We start from the raw sequence: 17,412 nt of genomic DNA, 5'->3' as shown, positions 1-17,412 counted from the left end.
TATGTCCACAATACTTTTTGGGCCCTTACCTACAGGCAGAGCTCATTGACAGTTTTTCTTCGCATTAACCTTCAAGTTTAAGTATTTCCCCAAAGCCCAAGTATTATCAGGCCCAACACCTTTCTATTCAATCTTCCTACTCACCCTGGGGAAAGGTATACAGTTAAAATCTGGTTGAATCATAAGACTGACAGCATTAAATCATTTCTCCATCATTTTTTATGAGAGATCTTAAGTACATATTAAACTACAGTCAGATGTTTAAGGTCCACTGATGACGGTGTTGTAATGAATAAATACTAAAATATCAGCTTAATTGGTTTCCACAAGTAGGGTGCTCTGTTTCAGGAGACTGTTGGTATTTCCATGCAGGGTTTAACATATCCTAACATTAGCAGAAAACACTGCCTTCCATGTCATGATAAGCTATGAAGAATGGATCTGCACATCAGTGTATAAGTATAGCTATACGCACTTCAGCAGGCACAAACAAGGTAGATCTGCCCACAAAAAGATCTGGAAGCTGTAGGTGATCATCTGTAGATACCAGGTAACTGGGCCAAAAGATGCATGGCCTTGCTAGTGTGGTGCAAAGTGAAGCTAACAATCTGTCTCTCAACAAAAGATATTTACTGGTATTAAGAAGAATTTTACAGGTTTATACGTAGCGTATTTGGAATACCTTATGAAGTTTAATTCCTCTTCCCAAGCATGGACCAGACAACACAAAGGAAACTTTTGTTATATCTCCAATATTACCAACAGTCAACTGTTAGAAAAATAAAGAAAAAAAAATTAACTATATGTTGTATGTAACAATTTGGATGACATATTTTAAGCCCAGTTAAAAAGATAAATAAAATAGGTAAAAGTACTAGTCAAGGACATTAACGTTAGGGTGAGGAAGTCCCACTAAGGTTGCAAGTTAATTTGGACTCACATATGTATCATAATTTGTGTTTATTTTTAACTGGGAGAATTTGCTGCAGAGTCTAGGCCAACACGAAAAGCAAGGAAATGCATGACTGATTCTTTATTTCCAAGTCGAATTCATATTACTATTCTTTTCTCTTCACTTTCCTGTTTATCTCCTCTCCATCACATCTTTATTCTCAAACTTGAGCTGAAATTTTAAACTCAAGATGATTTTTAGCCCTGGCTATTGGTTCTGTTCTCAGTTATTCTAGCGCTCAAAAGAAAGGATGGTTGGTTTCTGTAAGTCATATCATACACAGCCGCTTGTAGCTTTCATCTTGCAGCAGTAAAGCAAGTGATGTTTATATCGCCTCTTTGCAAAAGATGGGTAATGATTTTTTTTCCATGTTTAAGAATAAAAACCTTTTGAAAGGGGTGACCCAGGTCCACACACCTGTCCAGAAGCTGCCATTAACTTCATGTGCATACTACAGAATTGATATTTGCCCAGACCCAAGCTCATAGTAGAGAGACACAGCTTCTAAGTAGTGAAAACAGATTAGTTGAGGTTTGAGAAGTAGAATGTAAAGGAAGTATTGAATAGCTTCATTATTTATTGCCTTACTGTTAAGGCCTACTAGTCTTAATTCAAAGTTAATGAGGCTTTTCATGTCAAAGTTGGCATTTGTTCAAGAGAGCTTTCATAAGTGATATGTATTAGCCCACATGTGAGGAGTTCTCCTAGTGCTGTTTATTTAAGACATGCAGGTATAAACATTAACTCTGACAAACAAAAAATCATTCCACATAACTTCACATATGTTGGCCACAACTCTTACTTTACTGAAACTATTTGGTAAGATTTGTGTGAAATAAAAAAAGAAACCAACCAAAAATGGATTATCATTCAGATTCTGAACTTTCTGTGCAGGGGATTTCCCTTTTCTTCCAAATACAACAACTTGAATATCAGGAACATCTTCTGGTACTTGTGTACAGTGCACCCATGTTTGCCATCGTCCTCTGCTTTTAGTATCAAAATTTTTTGGAAGAAGAGATGTCACAGATGTTTCTGCAATGAAAACAAACATACATTCAGAGCCCGTAACTAAGTTATAAGGCAGTATAAGCTAAAAGATACAAGTTTACATTGCCTGGTAGTGCTGGATCTAGCACAGGCAAGTCAGGCAACAAAGCCACAAACCCCTCGTTACTCATTTTAGCCCTGTGGAGGTGTAGAAAACCAGGCCAGCTGCTTCATTAATCCATACCACACTTGTGCAGGGGCCATGCCTATCTCCTCTGTACTGTTCCAAGGACAGGATATGTGCTGCCAGAGGAGACTCGTTCAATACTGCCATTTGCATCTTCTCCATCCCAGGCATAATTTCTTCCTCCTTGTTTACAGAAGGCGTGATTCACCTTGGTCCAGGCCCCTGCCCCTCACCTTTGGGGTACCAATGCTCAGGTCTGCCTACATTGTGAAGTGGCCTTGTACTGGCTCTGTTCTGCACTGCCATGCAGTAGCAATTCACACAAATGAAGGATATTTCTGCTGGTATTACCTTTGAGCGGAATTGCCACTTCTACAAAATCTTTCTCGGAGCATTTATTGATCCAGTCATTGTGAACAAAAATATGTGCAGAAAAAGGGTAGAGGACTTCTTTTATAACAATTTTTTCCAAGAACCACTCATCTGATTGGAAATAAACAGAACATTATTAATTTATAACTTTTAATCAACAAAATGTTCTGTGTATGCTGTCACAAATTTCTATCTTTAGAAAATCAATAAAATGTTTTCTTTTGCCAGACTTCTTAAGGAAATAAGACTTCTGAAAATATATTGGCTATGTGTATACGTGTGTCTGTCTGTTCCCCTACACTCCAAAATATTCAACAAACTGAAGAAGTCTTAAATTTTTTACAGATCTTGTGAAATTAAACATAAGGATAGATTTGATTTAATGATCTATTAATGTCCCAAAGGAGGGAAAGGCTTCTGTATGAGATTTTTAGACATGAGAAGTCCCTAAAGGAAATGATATTATCAGAGTCCTAAAGGAAAAAGGGTCAGGATTTCTACCATATTAGCCATCAGAAGATCCACTCAACACACAACTTACTTTCTGGTGAGGATCTATGCTATCTAATAAGGCATAAACTTCAGCTGCAGGTTTTCTCTTAATTGAGACCATTGTGTTGATTGTCTGGAAACAAATCATTTGAAGACTCAGACCACTGAGTCTTGGTAAACTTGGTTATACTCCAACTCCTGGTGAAGTCAATGAAAGTTTGATCATTCATTTTAATGTTACCATCTACGAACTATGTGGGAAATAGTCTCCAAATCAGTTTTTCTGAGTCAGAGTTTAACCTACAGGGTCACCTTATAGTCTTGTTTTTTTGATAAAGATAAAAGAACAAGAGACTCAGCTTATCATGCTCTGGAACAATCTTATCTCCATTATCAACATTATCTGCAAAAGTAGGATATCTGTAGAACCTCTGTACTGTTGCCTCTAAAAAACAATGGGCCAAAATTGTAACCAAAGTATTGAAGAAAATATCAATTCATGATGCTTCCTGATGTTGCTATTTAAAGTAAGCAACTTTAACTCCAACAGCTGCTGTGGAGTCAGAAGAAGGACAAGAAAAAATGCTGCAGGAAGTGCAGCCTTTTTATCTGCCACTCAACCTCACATACGCAGAATCCCTTAAAAAAGAATATATTTCTTATGGGTTAGAAGAAAAAAAGCTATGAGGCCAGAACAGCCTTTCTTCCATGTTCCACTTCTCAATCTGATGAATTGATTTTCTGTTCTTATCTTTACCTAGAAGCATTTAGTCCTGAAAAAGATATTCTCTTTTAAAATGAAAATGTCCATCAGCTAAAAATGGAAAGGGAGAAAAAATGTCAAAAATTGCCAAGGCGTGATGTCATATTGCTTCCTGAAAAACAAAAGCTTTGTTGACTGTACTTATAAATACATAGTATCTTTTATGGAGAAAAGTGTCACATATAATTTTACCATTTTACATTGTCATGACATTTCCTAGGAATCCTTTGCACATTTTAGTAAAACCAAGCTGGATACATGATGTGTGTAGTCCAACAGCAGTAATGAACAGCAGAAAACAGAGAGCAATTTCAGATTTTCTAGAACTTTTAAAAAATTACTTGTGATTTTTAATCTTATATTTAAGACATTTCTGAAGTTCTATGATCTCCTACGTCTGATAATCTACGCTATTATTACCATACACTAACTGAAAAAATTGCTGACCTTTTTTTAGACTCTTAAATCCAACAAGAACTTGGTTCAACTTGCCAAGGTATACTGCTTTGATTTTGAAAACATCCACCTGCAATATGAAAATAATCAAACAGATATTTTAGTTAAACTTAATATGTATCTACTTTTGAATATTTATCCGTTTAGCCTTGTGTGTCTGGTCATCGTTTTGTATCTCACTGGAAGCAAATTTATCTCGTTTATGCCATTCCATTGTCTTTGAGTTCATAATTAAACATTACATGCTATTACTGATATTTTCTGATCCAGTTAATATTATGAATTATGAATTTAAAAACGCTGATGTATTTAATAGGAAGTAATTTTGGAAACATCAGATACACACAGTAGCAATAAAGTGCTCATTTCTCCTACCTTCAGGGACTGAAATAAGCAAATCAGATCAATTACTACTTGGACTGAAAGTTACTTTGATCCAGAACCTAACCTAAGGAAACTGATAAACAATAGGTGTCTAATAATTCTGAATGCCTAAAGCAATTTCATTTTCACTAAAATTCACAGTTAATTTAGTAGGAATTAGGCAGGTGAATGGGAATTAAGTGAACAGCATCTGGGAATGTTTCAACCACTGTGCTATTGGGATAAGGATTTTGCATTGGAGCCATCTCTATAAAAGGTCAAATTTTCCACATACAACAGGCTTGCATGATAAATAGACCTCATGGAATCTTCCTTTTCTTCCCTCTGTAAATCTTCGTAGTATATTCACCTTCTTGCATATACACATTTGTCATCTTCTTTGTGCAGTCATCTTCCTTCATAATCAATTGGAAAGCTCACATAAGTATGCACACTGACACTGGGGACGAACATTGCTTAAAATGTGTACTTGTTGGCTTTTTTGAACCGTGCCTGAAGAAACGAGGTTTGGAAACATGCTGTTCATGAATGGATTCATCTACTCTTTTGGGAAACCAGCTGCAGAATAAAATCTCCACAAGTAAGACTCTATTTCTTGTGACTTCATGAGTTATCTTGTTATAGACAGAAGCAGTTGTCTTGGAAAGGTTGGGTTGAAAACACAATTTGAACACAAAAGTTGTGGACCAATTTGGGGGTTTGAAAACAAACAATAAAAATGTTGTATTGTTCCCATAGTTGCTGCCAAGTACAACGACATACAAAAATTCATGCTACCTGTGAGAACCATATTGATCACAAGAGTCATCCAGAAAAAAAGAACGAAGACTGAGAACAGAGAATTAGGCATCTGAGGGCACGTTGGAGTAAAGAAAAATGTGAGAGAAAGAATACCCAAACAGTTGTTACTTGAAATCTTTTCTATAAGAAGAAGATTAGGGTACTATAGCCCAGGATATAGAAAAGCCCTTTAGAGTTTCAGACAAAGGATTTAACATCCTGAACAGGCCCCATTCAAAAACTGACACAGAATCTGGATTATACAGAAAAAATCCTTGTGAATTTGCAGATGAGTTATATTTCCGCTGGAGTGAGTAGTCACAGAAGTCAATTGTATTGTTCACATATTTTTCTCTACAAGCTTTATTCTTAAAGAAAATTTAACATACATTCTTACAAAATAAAGAATAAAAAAAGAAAAGCTCAGGACAGTCCAGTTTTTTGAAAAAAACAGGAATCAGTCCCTCTTTCAGTCTGTACTGATACTTTATCCATTGTAGCAAGCAGTCTTGCTGTTCAGATTTCTCTAAGGTATTAGCTTTAAGATATATTATATATAAATATTATCTATATCACCAAAAAGATTAATCTGTAAAATTTCCTGCATTACTCCTTAAATCCAGATGAGCCCTACTATCTTGTCATTATTATTTCAGATTTATTTTGTGAAGTCTGAACTAGCAGTTTGAGCAGTTCTTGATGAACATGACATTGGGCATGCATATTCTCTTCCACAATGGAGAAAGAAAATATAGGAATACAGAGGACATAATAACTACCAGTTTGGTTTTTATACAAAACCGACTGTGTTTTCTAGAATGTTTAGAATTGAAAAGAAAAGCAGATAAAATAAACAGAAGCACGTTTGAAGAATAAATGAAGCATATTGCAAGCAGATTTCTCTAGATTTCCACATCACAGAACAAACTAATCTGGTTTGGCTGACAACAATGAAATACTCCCTCCTGCCCTCCCCAAAAGAGGATTCCTATGTACTTTGCAATGATTTTATGATTCCCTTAAAACAAAAATAAAAAAATCTTCCAAACCTAAACTCAGAGCAAGCAGTAGAGTCTAGTAAAGTATCAGCTAGACATCTTTTGATCTGAAATAGATATTTCCTTTTGATCTGAAATTTGTTTCAGTTACTTTGTTCTTATGCCAATAACTACTCCAAGAATTACTCTTCTAGGAAAAGCCCATTAAGCCTCAAAAAGCAAGAATATGTTTACCATGTTTAAAAGCAGTAAGTGGGTGGAAGAATTGGAAACACAAAAAAATAAAACTCTGCGTGAAACACTGACATTAGTGATCAGGAAAGTTAACAAGAAAAGGTCATGGTCTGAAGTAGGTACAAAGGCAAAATATGCTACAGAAATGTTATCAGTTCTATCAATCAGCCATATATTAACAAAGCACTAATACCTTCCTGGCCTTAAAAGTCTGGAATATTAAAATAGAACTTTCAGAGTATATTTAGTCCAACTCAAAATCACTTAACAGTTTCACTGTTGTGCGATGCTGATGATGCTTAAAAGCAATGTTACCTATGGAAACAATCACCTCTCAGTTACAAGAGAAAATTATGTTTATAATACATTAGTATTTTTGATACTCTGTCCATGAAATGTTTTATGTAAACGTAAGTTTTAATAAAAAGACACTGACAGATTCAGTTACATTTTTCCTCATTTTTTTACCTGCCCTCTAGCAAAAGTGATCAGGCTGTTTCTCGAGTTAAGCCATCGTTTCCCCGAGTGACTCTTTTCTCCTTGTATACAAAGATAGGCCTCACCAGTGGCATCTGCTTTCTTCAAGTCTCCCATGTGCAAATGGATTGCATATTCCACAACTTCAGAAAAAAATACACATACAAAACCAAGAAGTCAGCAGGAGAAAATGCTCCTTGTCTTCTTTCCCAGCATCTGCGTTATGTACCAACCCCTGGTAGAAACAATTGCAAATTTCATCTGAATCCCATACTGTGCCACAGGACAGGAAGCACAGGTCTCTTCAGTCTTGGCAACATAGATAGCCAAAACACATTCCTGCTGCATAACTTCCTGTTTGGTGATCCACAGAATATAGATTTGTTCTGCTCTGACACTACTCCCAGAAAATCAGCACTACTGGCCGCTGCTTGGGGCACAGGATCTCCTATGCACTGCCCCCTTCCCCTAAGGCAAGGAATCCCTTTCTGAGAAATACTTCATGTTTACATGCTCTTTGGAAAGTCTAAGTTCTGCTTTCTAAGACTATTAACTCATATTTCTTTGTTCCTTCCTTCTGCATGTATCATTTTCTCCTTGAAATGAAATGGGAGCTTACACTTATAAAGTGGCTTAGAAGAAAGCCGGGACCTAATTGTCCTAAGCTTTAAACTCATGTGATTATCATCTCCCAACAAATGAACACATCAGGACTATCAAGCTTTCTCACTAGTCACACCATAATACTATTACAATGTTCTTGAAGTTAAAACATGGTAATAGGAAACAGAAATAATGAATTAAAAATGCTTTCATCAGCTTTAATACATAAATAGAAAAACCTCTTCATATTTTGTATTAGTCTCCAAAGAACCTCCCATGTACTGTATAATAACCCACAAATACAGATCAGCTAAGTGAAATTTGAGCTTAAGTGAAAGCATTCCTGATTTTCTCAGCTGTGGTCATAGTATAGCCATTAGAAGAAACTCCTGTGGCCACTATGTGGAGCTTCTGCTTCCTTGTCTGTTTATGACACAATATGCAGGGGAGTGGTGCAGATGAGACCAGGTTGAGTTAATTCCAAAGAAACTTCATGGAAAACTCTTATGTTCACTTTTTAAATGACCTATTTTAGTTCCTGAGTTTATCATGGAAACAAGGAACAAGGAAACACTTAAACAGAAGCAGGTCACAATCTCAATATTCATGGTTATTTGCATCATTTTAACAAGGAGCCTAGGAAAAGAAAGAGTTTTTTGAGGGTTGGGTTTTTTCCCCCTTAGTGTTGTAAGTCTGCTCTTACTCAGATTACAATAATAAATCTGTGCTCGTTTGTGTAATGCTGGTGCTGTCACTTCAGGAGTCTAACTTTGGTGGCTGTATTAGGAATATGATCCTTACGTAGTCAGCAGAGAAAGGCAAATGCTGTAGAAAACACCTATGATGGGTTCCCGTATATTCTAGAGATAGACACTAAAAGTTAGGAGTCTAAACTTAGATGGTCTGAATGTTCCTCTGCTTACAACCACAAGCATCATTACGTTGGCCTAAGAAAAAAAGCTATTACCTTGCAGCAACACAGGTTTGTAAATCACACCTTTCTAATATTTTTCAGAAGGAGGAACCCATTTTTATCCACTGTAAAATGCAAAGTCACATTCAGGATGTGAGTAATAAGCAATGCACATGTACCAAGAATGTATTCAGGAATGCATATATTATCTCTTCAACTTTTTTTGTCACAAGTTTCAAGACTGTTTTTCTGGGTTTTTTGGGGTTTTGGTTTTTTTTTTTAAGGACTGAGCAGCCTTAAAATCCAACATTTTACAAGTACTAAGCTATCTTTGACTACTCCAAACTATTCAGCCCCAACTCTCTCAGCCTTCATCACGGGTGCAGTAAAGCAGATATAGACATCTAGACTATATGACAGTTACGTGCTGGAGAAAAAATTCCAGCCTCGCTCTGCCACTTGTTCCTACTTGGGACCTGGCTGGCTGTACAATGCCTGCTTTCCCAGGAAATGCATGTGAGCAAAGAAAGGAAATGGTGCTTTAGACAGACATGATCAAGGAGCAAATAAGTACTTTCAGTCTCACAATTAACAATACAAGCCAGAGAGCACTGAAATACACATTATTGAAGTCTGAAATACATACTTCAGTCTAAAATACATCACAGGATACACAAATATCTGAGTATAGATATTGGAAACATCTGATATTTTCAGTACAGTTTGCTTCTTGAATCGAATTTATTCCACGATAGAAATGGCCCGATTTAGCCAAACTGTACACCATTTTAAAAGATATAATTATGAGAAATTTCTGTTTGAAGGTTTGAGAATGATTGTTAGAACCCAGAAGCTAAGGCTTTCATTTATTTTCATGCGTAGGTGATAGGAAAACAGGGAGGAAAAAAAAAGTGTTCTGAGGATATTTATTTTTAAGCTTTTCTTACAGCTCTTTTCACGAGTTTGTGCTATTCATATTAAGTGTTATAACAAAAGGCCTGAATTCAAATATTGTGACATCTTATATAGCTATTTCTTTATATGTCTAAAATAAAAAGGTCACATGACTGGAACAAGGGTCCTAAAGGGTGGGTTTGCATATGGATTTAAAAATTAATATCTAAAAGGATTCATTAAATAAAGGCTGTATCCGTCCGCTAATAAAGGTGTACTCATTGCAATAAACTTCTGAAATCTCTTTGTTTCTCTTAATCTTTTACTACATGGGGATGACATCTGAGAAAACCTGTTTTCTGAACAGTGACTCTGTTTCACTGCAGCACTATTTACTTCAGGGACTTCCCCTGGGATAGTTTTTTTAAAATTATTTAAACCAAGAGCTGGGAAAGTACTTGTAATTGACACCATGACTCATGTTTGATGATAAGAAGTAAACCAAGAGTTTTCCTAGAGTGGGGCCCTAATGTATCTCATCCCTTTCTTCAAGGCAGTTAAATATGCACTGCCAGGTGAAAGACAACATAGCTGCGTTAAAGTCAGTGTATCGACGCAGACTTGCTCTTGCTGGAGACCCAGATAGTTGAAAGTAGACGAACTGTCCAGATGGCTCTTTGGCATTTAGGCAATGGCATTTTTGCTTTTAGAGGAGTTAGGATATGAAAGTAAGACTCTGTGTCATTCATCTAGAGTGTTGCCTTGCCTGTATACCTTGGTTGTATAAGCAGATTCATTGAAGTCAAAAGGCTACTTGTGTGAACGAGATCAGAAGAGTTTGCTCCACAAATCTGATCACTCATGTAAGATAGATTAGAAATCACAGTGCTCACAATTATCTTTACTGCTTTTGCCCAGTATCATTAATACACTTAAACATGAGCTTAGCTTTAATCACACAAGTAGTATTCAAATGAGATACACACTGAAAATTAGAAACATATCTAATCTTTTTGCGGAGTCAGTATTTTCAGCTGAATCTGCTGAATCTATTGATGCATAACTTAAAGCTTAGTGTCATCACGGCAAATATTTCCCATTCATTTTCAAAGGTTTTGGATCAGAGGAAGGACTTCCACTATACAAATGAAACAAAAATATACAAAGCAACCCCTACGAAGGAAGGCATAACACAGAAGACATGTTGGAAAATGGGGTAAAACTTCTTAGGGTGAGTTTGGGATCATTCTCACTATCAGATGAACAACATACCCCAACAACAACAATCTACTAAAATAAGATGTTCTATTCAAACTTGCCATTCTTTTTCTGTTCCCAATCTTATTTATAAAAACTCTGTTTCAGATGGAAGCCAACATAGTGTGAAACTGAAAGTGATCACCTAGTGCTTGTTAAAAAGGGGGAAAAAGCCATGAATTAAAGACAGGACAGAAGGTGTTGCTTTGAATTTGCCTTTTTTTGTTGTTGTTGAATTTACTACGTACTATTTATTCAGATATTTATTGTGATAATTCAGCAACATTTGCCCACAGACCTCTCAACAACCTGTCAAGGGTGAACAGTTTAAATGATACAATCACACCCTTTCTGAATCTCAGAGGTAGAGTTAAACCTTTTACACCATTGTGATTTTAGCTTTGTAATGAGATCAGTCAATGCAGGTAATTTTTCCAGTGTCGGGGGGAACAGTAAGAAAAGCTGTTGGGGAGGAAATGAGCTATCAAAAATGAACTCCTCTTCTCCTGTTAGAGCTCTCAAGACTGCTTACTGCTCTCTTCGTAGATTGTCAGGTTCTCTTCTGTAGATTGTCAGGTTCTCCATAGAAAGATAAGATGGTAAGGATGAGAATGCAAATGGAACAGGGTAGGGTAGCTGTTGGATATAGCTGACAGGGACTGTTTCTTCATAGGCTTCTGCAAAAATTCTGCTCTACAAAATAGTAAAATAAATAGAAAAAGGCAATATGGGGAATTCCAGAGGTTATTGTCATAACTCCCCATTGAATCAGTTTTGGTTTTAAATGAATGTTAGGCAACTAAGAATCAAAGATGAGTAGAGTAGGCAGGGATATTTTTTAAATGTTCATTTGGTTCTATGGCAAAACAATGTGGAAAACTAAATTTGATGCCTAACACTGCTAATTTATCCCATAAGAAGTCTCAAAAACTTAAAATTACCATTTCTGTGAAATTAAAGGTTCGGGACAAGATCCTCAGTTGATATAGCCACACAGCTGATATGCTCAAGGCAGTGGAGCAAATCAGTTTATGCCAACTGAATATCTGATCTTATTAATCTAGTCAAAAGTACAGGGTTCATCTAACTTACACAACAGAGTGTTGTATAAAGATGCCTGAGCGAGCAGGAATTTGAATCAGTAAATGTAAGCAGAACAGCATGATTCACTTCACCAGCTCTACGCCTAAGCTAGTCTGGTTCATGCTAATTTGGTGCCATGCTTGAGCTAATAAGCCTAGCAAGTCAAAAGACTACATTAGCCGAAGCATCTCTAAACTACTTTCATTTGGAAAATAACATGAAGCTTACCATTAACTTTAATGAAAAAGGAATTATTTGATAAATATGAGCTTCTGGGCTGAATTCTATCTGGAAGAGTTAAGTATCATGTAGTGAGCGACTAGTTCTCCATGCTCAAACACATCATGGTACACTACCACATAATAATGATCTATTGTGATTAACAAAGCAGTGGAAATGTTATACTTTATCTATTAACTATAAAAACATGAAGTTGGGTGATTTTAATACAGATCAATATGTTTGTTACTACAGATGTTTCTTACTACAAACATTAAGCACTTAAACTCTTCAAGTTCTTGTGTTAACAGACTTGACTGGGGAAGGGAGGAGGAGCAGGATGTCAGTAGACTCCAGACAAAAACACTTTATTTGTGTCACAGGAGCCTGATGTCAGCCACAAGAGGCCAGTTCACAACTGGTGTTAAAAATCCTTTAGTAAAGAGAAGGTAACATGATCTTCAACAGTTACTTTGACAGCTACGTATTTCAAAGTTCTTACTGTAGCTTCAAAAAGTTCCTATTGCTATATAAATCCTGGTGCATGCCTTCAACTGCAGTCACAAATAATGACATTCTAAAAATCATCAAGAAATTATCTAGAAGTTATCAAGAAATATGGAGTCTAACAGCAAGAATTTCTAAAATGTTAATTGTTATTGTGTGCAGTGACTTTGTTCCAGTGTGTTCATATTGTCCTGGTTTCAGCTGGGATAGAGTTAATTTTCTTCCTAGTAGCTGGTGTAGCACTGTGTTTTGGATTTAGGAGGAGAAGAATGTTGATAACACCCTGATGTTTTAGTTGTTGCTGAGTACTGCTTATGCTAGTCAAGGACTTTTCAGCTTCCCATGCTCTGCCAGGCGCACAAGAAACTGAGAGGGGGCACAGCCAGAATAGTTGATCCAAACTGACCAAAGGGCTATTCCATAGCATGTGACATCATGCTCAGTATATAAACTGGGGGGGGTTGGCCGGGGAGCAGCGATCGCTGCTCAGGAACTGTCTGGGTATCGGTCATCGGGTGGTGAGCAATTGCATTGTGCATCACTTGCTTTGTATCTTATTATTGTTATTATCATTATTATATTGTTATTATTATCATTACTATTTTACTTTATTTCAATTATTAAACTGTTCTTATCTCAACCCAGGAGTGTTTGTCACTCTTACTCCTCCGATTCTCTCCCCCATCCCATCGGGGTAGTGGGAGTGAGTGAGCAGCTGCGTGGTGCTGAGTTGCTGGCTGGGTCTAAACCACTACAAATATACACATCAATGTCGTGCACAGAATTATCACAGAATTCATTAAAAAAAAATTAATCAATTTTTTAATCTGAAGTCCACAAAGGTGCTTGATAAATAATTTGGCCCATGATACAATAGACTAAAATAATGTGCACACAAACACTAGGATGGACAGACTAGAAAAGAAGTCAAAAAAATTATTTGCTTCTGTGACGCTAGCTAATACCCAGAATACAAATTCAGCTCTGAGATAATCCCACAGAACCTAATGAAATTATGCAATAGAATCATTTGACCTTGGTTTATTTAATAAAATTGTATCTGAGGAGTTACCTATAGTCTGGGCTTTGGCACTCACTTTTAAGAGGAATATTTCTACAGATAGAAGAAAAAGCAGTTTCAGAGATTCAAGTTTAAATTTTGCTTATTTTTTGTTTTTAATTGTTTTTAATTATTAATTTGTTTTTAATTATTAAGAATATATTCAATGATAGCTAATAGACATGATGGGATTTACTGGGCATGAAAAATCATTCTCATGCCCCACCAGATGAGGTGGCATATGCAGGAGACATGGACAGAAGATACATTAGAGCTCAGAAAGAGGTGGAAAAACATGGAACAAATGTGTTTGTAGATGCAGGAAAGAATTGGGAGTGGCCACTGCTTTTAACAAAGGAATTGCAATTTTCCTGAAGATTCCAAATTAGCATAGATATGTATTTTTGCCTTGCTAAATCTCATGGAATCACTTAGTTTAGAACAGAAGTAATTATATTAGTATGGCCTTCATTACAACCAGACAATTGACGTTACTGATAAAGGTTACTGTTTATTTGGATGCTTAGTTTTTAGCATTTACTTTGCTTCCTGTAAAGTTATATACCTCTTGTTTGCTTTGTCTGGGGATAGCAATGATTGATATAATTCAGAATTGTTCTTTTGTCTTTATCTGAATTTATTCTATCAAGATATTCATTAAAGACATCTCCATAAATTGATGTCTCTTTCAGGGAAATAATGAGAACAAACACATAAAAATGAACTTTTTTTTCCTCTAGTAATCAAACTGGAATACAAGAAAGAAGCTAACAGAAATTTTAGACTGAATTAGTATTTGGGCTACAGTGAATAAAACTGATATTAAGACTTCCAGTTGTAGATCACTGGAGTCCACAAAACAGTCTATAAGAAACTTCCTAGGTTAGTGGATACTACCCATCTATGGAATGATTTTTGAGGGAGAGTATATACACGTCTTTTTCCCAGAAATTTTCCAAGAAAAACACCTTAACTTTCTAATATATCTCAAAACTGAATTGCTTTACAAATCAAGATAATGTTGTCTGACAGTATCTCCATTTGATTCTTAGCATAATAGAGGCTTTGAGGGGTGCATTCTAGAAATATCTTTTGTTTGAAATTCTGGAGTTTTGATATGTAGTTAAGCATTTAGCAATTTTGAATTCTGAAAATAATTATCACTAGTTATAATTTTCCCCAATCATTCATAAATAAATTGGGGAAATAGAGCTTTTTAGCAAGCTCTAGATTCACTATATTCAACATTGTACATCCTGCATAATATTACATCCAACATCCAATGTTATTTTGAATCTGACAGATCAAAACTCTAAAATAATAAATTTTTTTCAGTAAATGAATACAAGACTACTAATTGTTTAGAATTATGCAAAGACACACAAAACCAGAGGTTTAAAAGGTCTTCAGTGTTTTATTTGTTCAAGTTTCAACTTAAAAAAATGGGATGAAATATTTAGGAGAATCTCCTTAGAGAACAGTGTGCAAAAGTTCACATGGAATATTTTATTCCTTTTTCTGGGCTGCTTCCATCTTTTTCTATTAGTTTCTGTTTAAGTAGACCACTCTTTGTACTATAGCCTCTAGCAATAAACCTCTTAACTGTCACTAAAAGCTTCAATATATGATCTTTGCTATCCCCATCAATCCTCTTTATTCTAATGAGCTGAATAGATGGGAAGCCTGTTCTTAAATAGCTAGTGATCAACTTATCTGTATGCAATTGGTTGCTCCTCTCCATATTCCTGGGGGGTTGCAAGAAATCACTTTATTATGTCTCTGGCATTATGCAATTCACACGTGTTACTAACAGCAGAGAAACATGTAACAGTATACATTTTTGTGGAATATTACTTGCTGTGCTATAAACTTCTCACCAACATCAGTAAAACACTAGTGCTATTGAAATTCTTGGATACCTCTTTGCTGGCTAATTGTAATACATTTTTAAAATTCCATTTCTGTTTTGTAGGGGGTCTTTGCAATTCTTTCATTCTCAAAATTTTTACTATGTTTCTAGGTCATATACATTTCTTTCTGAATAGGAAGATTCAGGTAATATCACACAGTAGATGATATTTTGTACACATCTTCAGCTGACATAGCGTTAATTTGAAGAGATAATAAATAATCAAGAGCTAAAATTGGAACATCATCTAACATGAAAGAAGCCAAATCCTATGTTTCGTGTCAGCAGTTACAGCATCTGTCATAATCCTGACACCAATGATTTCTGTTTTCTCAGCTTTCTTTTGTGATAAATGCATGTGCAAAACCATCATATTCCTTAATATCAAATACTCATGGAAATCCTCACACAGTATTCTAGGCCCCAGAAAGATATACTGATATTCCAGTGACAGATCCTGACCCCAGTATCAAAAAAGGACTTAGCTTACCAGGCAAAGGCTCCTGATCTGCATAGAGAGCTGGCAGTTCCACACATTTGTCTTCATTAGGGTTGAACCAGCAGTCAAAAGCTAAATACATCTCTTCCTTTGTGCCTGTGTGCTTCATATGCAGTAAATCTAAGTGCCATGGCTTTTTTAGCTCGCTATGTGGGCCAGTTACCTGAACCTTGTATATTGAGCCAATATTTGCCAGTTCATCCTATGTGAGGAAAAAGAGAAGATGAATGAATCCCATTGTGCCAGATCAAATGCAGTTGACAGCTGTAGGCAACAATTGAACAAACTTCAGTAGTTAAAGAATTGGGGCAGATTTATAACTGCTACTATTTTTCCCCTTTCTAATCAATACAAAATTGATTTACTAACGTGAATGAGGAGGTAGAATGCTTGAGGTTTGATGTCAGGGAACCAGTGATGGCAGTCACTGCTGAAATTTGTACACAGAACAAGGCACAGTGTTCATATATATTACACTGATTCAGTAGACTATTTGCAGGCACAGAAGCTTTAGTCAATTCTAAAAATTTGCAACACTATTAGAAATATTTCTTACAATGTGTAACATTAAAATGGTGCAATTAACTATACATTTGAGGAGAATTAATCTCATTTTGAGGAAACATCCAACAGATCCTCCATCTTTACGCTACATCATATTTTCATATAGAAGCTGTCCATTAAAATCTTCCTCTTCTTTCATTCATGCTTGAGAAAAAAATCTAGTTCTGATAGGGGTAGTACAGCATCTCTATGACATACCTTTGCTTAAGTTAAAATAGAGGAGGCCTTAGATAACTATAATTATTGTTTTTAAATCAATAATTTTTCCGTGTAAGGGAAAAAGAAGGGAGAAAACAGAAGTTGTCTTTTCCTCTTCCTATCCTCTACTTCTCATATTCTTTCCCCTTCTTTTTCATTTCAAATACTGCCTAGCTAGTAGAAGTGCATGTGCCCTGACTTCAGCCTTTCCTCTGACAGGGGATTTCAGTTTCATATGATTTCTTTATATTTACCAGAGGTTCTTGGAAATAACTTAGGAAAACCTTCTGGGTACTCCTCATTTTGGATCATGTTTATGGCCTAGGGTGGTCTGCTTAGTTCCTCATTCAGTAAAGAAAAGAGGAACATCAAAAAACAGCTAATTATTTCTTTAGCTCAATCATGAAGTTCAATTTACCTGACTAATATGAAGAAGAAGCAGGAAACAGTTTCTTCATTTACAACTCCAAGGCTGCTTTCTGATGAACCCCAAAATGAAAAGTGACGTATTTTCACGCACTCTTTGGACTTTTTGCCACGGCTCTCTTCACCCTTTTTTGGTTTGTTTTTTTTTTTTCCCCTGATTTTCTCTTGCTACCTGCTTCTGCGGTCCCAGCAGTC

The 17,412-nt window shown here is 36.0% G+C and overlaps 1 protein-coding gene and 1 non-coding gene across 2 annotated transcripts in view; both read right to left on the bottom strand.

The window, feature by feature from the left end:
• Window positions 1–17,412, bottom strand: part of RP1 (RP1 axonemal microtubule associated) — a 181,594-nt gene that overhangs the window by 52,634 nt on the left and 111,548 nt on the right. The window contains exons 35-40 of the mRNA XM_075705067.1: window positions 16,021–16,231; window positions 7,077–7,228; window positions 4,204–4,282; window positions 2,481–2,612; window positions 1,806–1,987; window positions 683–769 (exon numbers count right to left, since the gene is read on the bottom strand). Coding sequence (XP_075561182.1) covers window positions 683–769; window positions 1,806–1,987; window positions 2,481–2,612; window positions 4,204–4,282; window positions 7,077–7,228; window positions 16,021–16,231 — 843 coding nt within the window. The remainder of the gene's footprint in view (window positions 1–682; window positions 770–1,805; window positions 1,988–2,480; window positions 2,613–4,203; window positions 4,283–7,076; window positions 7,229–16,020; window positions 16,232–17,412) is intronic.
• On the bottom strand, window positions 2,154–2,259 carry LOC142593074 (U6 spliceosomal RNA). Its single transcript, XR_012830876.1, has one exon. It is a non-coding gene; the product is annotated as a U6 spliceosomal RNA (small nuclear RNA).

Source organism: Pelecanus crispus, chromosome 2, assembly GCF_030463565.1.
Source record: "Pelecanus crispus isolate bPelCri1 chromosome 2, bPelCri1.pri, whole genome shotgun sequence".
NCBI lineage: Eukaryota > Metazoa > Chordata > Aves > Pelecaniformes > Pelecanidae > Pelecanus > Pelecanus crispus.
Note: the sequence above shows the minus strand (reverse complement) of the source record. Positions and strands in the feature narration are given on the sequence as shown.